Below are 4,308 nucleotides of genomic sequence, written 5' to 3'. Positions count from 1 at the left end.
TCCTCCGACAGTTCTTTTCTGTCCCATCTGGCTTCCTCCTCCCCCCACCCCCCCAAACCTCAGCTACTAACCGTTTCCCAGTTTGCCCTTGGCCCTGGGCTCAGCCCCTGTCCCTCCGCACCTGGGCCTGCCATCGCCCCTCTCCTGCTGCTGCCTCCTGCTGACAAGGGCCCCCCGCCCCCCGCGTGACCTCCAGCAGGTTCCTGGGGTGGCCCCTGGACTCCCCTGGCTCCTCAGACTGTCCTGTCCACTCTCTTCACACTCCCACACCCGCTCCCCGAGTCCTCGTTCCTTCCTGGCCTCAATGGCACCAGCACCTGCCTGGTCTGAGCTGTGGGGTCCAGGAAGAGCAGGGGCCCCCCAATAGTTTGATCCTTTTGCAGCTTTCTTGCCCCAAAAGGGAGGGGACCCTTGAGCAGCAGCCACAAAGGGGACACCCCCGTGTCCAGGACCTGCAGGCAGCCTCGAGGGTTGAGGGCAGCCAGAAGCCAGGGCGCTTCGACCTTGCTGTCCTGCAACCAACCGCAAGGACACGGATTCTGCCAACATCCCGCGGGAGCGCAGGCGTGGCTCCTGCCCCAGCCCTGGCTGACACCTGGACGGTGGCCTGTGAGGCCCCACAGCGGACCCAGCGAAGCTGTGCCTGCTCCTGACTCACGGAATCTGTGAGTCATAACTGTGTTTGTTTTTAAGGCTGGGGACGGAGCCTCATTTTTGGAACCGTAGGGCCTCTGTCCCTCAGGCCCAGGGCCCAGAAGTGTCCTCGTTAGGAGCTGTCGACTGAGCCAGGTCCAATCCAGGCCTCCAGACTCCCGCCCCAGGGTTCCCTTCGGGCCGCCTCTGCCTGCCCTGCCCTGTCCCCAAGCCCCATGAGGGAGGCCAGGCCCCTGGTGGGATAGGAACCAAGTGACCCCTAGCCCTCGCTGGGTTGGCTCAGTGGATAGAGCGTTGGACTGCGGACTGGAAGGTCCGGGGTTTGATTCCGGTCAAGGGCACATGCTCAGGTTTCGGGCTCCATCCCCAGTGTGGAGCGTGTAGGAGGCAGCTGATCCATGATTCTCTCTCATCAGTGATGTTTCTGTCTCTCTCTCCCTCTCCATTCCTCTCTGAAATCAATAAAGATATATTAAAAAAACAACAACACAGAGTGACCTGGCGGTTTGGAGGCCTGGCTGGGAGTGGGGGGGAGCCACTTACTGAGCTGGAGCGGGTGGGGGTGGAAGGGCAGTTGGGCGCAGGTCCGGTGCCCAGTGGAGGCTCAGGCTGGAGTCATCAGGAATGAAGGGCCGGCGAAGCCCTGAGACTGGGCAGGGTCTCTTAGGAGGAACAAGACCCCTGGCTGTTTGCACAGGCTGCTGGCCGGGGGTCTGAGAGCTGGCGAGACCCCTTCCTGCAGGAGATGGGTGTAGGGCGGGCATCCGCAGGGGCAGACACCGGGCAAATCCCCCAGACCGCTGATCCCTCTGCAAACACAGCCCCGTTCCTGAATGTGGATTCCCCAGGGGTGCAAGCGTTTGCCGGGGAAATAAAATAAGCGGGCCATCAGCCAGAGAGAGCAAATGTGGATTGGGACTTTTACTGTGGACGGCTAGCCGCGGGCGGAGGGCAGCCCTCACCCTTTGTCATGCAGAGGAAGGAGGCCTGATTCCCGGGCTGAGCATCTGGGGGAGTCTGGCCTCTGCAGGTTGGATTGGGCCTGGAGGTCAGAGGCAGGGGGGTCATCCCCAAGCTCCATCTGTTGTGCTGGAAAGGAACAGCGGAGTGGGGAGAGGTGAAGGTCACCGCCCGATGGGGGGCCTAACCTCAGACCCGGAGTTGAGGACATGGTGGGGAGATGGGTTCTAGGGGCTGCAACAGGCGGGTGGAGATCCTGCCCCTAAAGGCAAGAAGGGTTTGACCCCAGCCAGAGTCCAGGCTGCCAGGGGAGGGCCACAAGGAAGGGTGAGGTCAGAGGTCATCTCCCGGACTCCACGGGTGGGGAGGAGCTGAAACTGGGCCCAGGCTCAGAGTCAAAGGGGACTCTGCGGTGGGGGACTGCTGGGTTAGAGAGCCCAGCATCTGGGGATCCAGGGCGGCACATGTCGCCTTCACAGCCAGGGGCAGACACTGCTGGGGGTGCTCCAGAGATGCCCCAAGGCCCAGCCCCAGGAGCCTGGGGCCGCCCCAAACCTGCACCCTCAGCCCTCGGACCCCAAGTCTGGGGCCTATGTGGCTCTTTGGAATCTGCAGACCTGCCCCCGGGAGAGCCTCCCTGATCTCCCCGAGCAGCTGGGCCTCTGGCATCAGCGGGCGGCCCTCCCTGGGCTCCGGAGGGTGGCGGCAGGAGGAATAAGGACCCCTGTGTCAGTCCATCCAGCACCTTCCTGGCCAGAGCGAGTCCTGGGCTCAGTCTTGGCTGTGTCATTCGCAGGACAGTCATTGGTCCTCCCCCTGCTAGTCGGTGGGGCTGGGGAGCAGCCCAGATTCTGAGAAGGGCCTGGGAGGGGGCCTTGGCATCCAGATAGGAGCGATGCTGATTGAGTGTGGACGCTGGTCCTCTCTGAACCCTCACACTGAGCGCAGGGGCATGTTATTAACACCCCATCTCCCTCGATAAGGAAGCCCGGGCCCAGGCAGGTGATGAACTTGTCCAACGTCATTGGCCGGGATGGGCCCCCTCGGTGCTGTCATTGTCAATCCGTGACCTTGGGCCGGGGTCTGAAGCGCTCTGAGCCTCCTGTGTCAGATGTCAACAATGCCTTCCTCTGAGGGTGGAGGGGAGTGTGAAGGTGAAAGGGGAGGGAGGAAGGACGCTGTGGGGCCACCTGAAGCTGGGGCTCCCTGCCTTTCCCTGGGGCTCCCCGCCTTTCCCTGGGGTCCCCACACTGCTCTTGAGCTTCCTTCCTCTTTGTCTCCAGGTGCGAACCCAGGACACATGGAAGAGGCAGAATCATAAGTAAATATTTGCTTCATTAATTGAAGAGAAAAGGAGGCAGGAAGTGGAGCTTATAGAGATGAATGGCTTTTAGAAAGCCCCTTTTCCCGGGAGAGGCTGGTGTATGTGGGTATTTTTCTTTCTTTCTTTTCACTTAAAATTCTTTTTTTTAAAAAAATCCTCACCCGAGGATATGTTTTTTTAAAATTGATTTGAGAGAGAGGGAAACATTGACTGGTTGCCTCCTGTTTACCTGGGGATTGAACCTGCAACTTAGGTATGTGCCCTGACGGGGAATTATACCCACACCTTTCGGTGCCCCAACCAACTGAGCCACCCAGCCAGGGCAGGGAGAGACCTTTCACTGTGTCATTTAAAAATAAAGTTATAATGAAACATTAAAACTGTAATTTTGAAAACAGGGTACAGAGTGTGTTGCTAGATTAGTAAGACTCGCGCGGTGGGAAAAATACCTACGTGTGTCTCTGAAAAGCGCAGACACTCGAGGTGGAACGGGCGGTGACGTTCCTCAAGGACACCCTCTTGTACCTTTTCACTTGTGTCCTAATTATAAGAAAAATTAAGAAGCACCGTTCACCCAGAATTTAAAAGGTGAAACATTGTCAAAGTTACTATCCATGTGCAAGACTCCTCTTTCTAGAGCACCTACTGTGTGTCAGAGGGCTGTGCTGACTGTCGCCATGACTACCGACAAGTTCCTGGTACAGAAAGCACCTTATCCCCATTTCCTGGGCAGATGGTGAGGCCACACAGCTGGTCAGCGGCACAGCCGGGCCGAGCCCAGGACTCGCTCTTGCCCGGAAGGGGCTGGAGGAACTGAAACAGGGGTCCCTGTCCCCCACCCTCGTGGGCTCGAGGGTGTCTGCCAATGGCTGTGAAGGGGACATGTGCCACCCTGGGGACACCCAGATGCTGGCCTCTAACCCAGACCTCACAGTTCCCTTTGATCTGAACCCGGGCTCTGGTCCTATTTGTCCCCTCCCACCCCATGGAGTCTGCTGGGTGACCTCTGACCCCCACCTCCCCTCATGGCCCTCCCCTGGCAGCCTGGACTCTGGTTGGGGTCACATCCCGGCCTGTTAGGAGCAGGAGGGCAATGGTGGACATGGCGCTCTCCTCACCTGTGGGCAGAGTGTCCCCCAGGCTGGCCAGCCCACTGCCCTCCACGGACCCCTCAGCTCTGGGCTCAGGGCCAGGTCCAAATTGGTCCTCAACTAGGGCCCCCCATGACTTTGCCCCCCATGACTTTGCCTCCCTTTCCTCCCTCAGGATGGAGGATCTGATTCCAGGGCCAATGGACCACCTCCAGCCACCAGACCTGGGCGAGTTGGGCCAGACACAGGTGGGGGTGGAGGCAGGGTGGGGGGTGGAGA

At 59.5% G+C, this 4,308-nt stretch overlaps 1 protein-coding gene across 1 annotated transcript in view; it reads left to right on the top strand.

Moving 5' to 3' along the window:
- Positions 1 to 3,615: 3,615 nt before the first annotated feature.
- Positions 3,616 to 4,308, top strand: part of LOC102242647 (left-right determination factor 1) — a 5,377-nt gene continuing 4,684 nt past the window's right edge. The window contains exons 1-2 of the mRNA XM_014539920.1: positions 3,616 to 3,674; positions 4,205 to 4,277. Of these exons, the coding sequence (XP_014395406.1) occupies positions 3,616 to 3,674; positions 4,205 to 4,277 (132 nt within the window). The remainder of the gene's footprint in view (positions 3,675 to 4,204; positions 4,278 to 4,308) is intronic.

This window comes from Myotis brandtii, unplaced genomic scaffold (genome assembly GCF_000412655.1).
Source record: "Myotis brandtii unplaced genomic scaffold, ASM41265v1 scaffold231, whole genome shotgun sequence".
Taxonomy (NCBI): domain Eukaryota; kingdom Metazoa; phylum Chordata; class Mammalia; order Chiroptera; family Vespertilionidae; genus Myotis; species Myotis brandtii.
The sequence above is the reverse complement of the archived record's forward strand: the minus strand, read 5'-3'. Positions and strand labels throughout refer to the sequence as shown.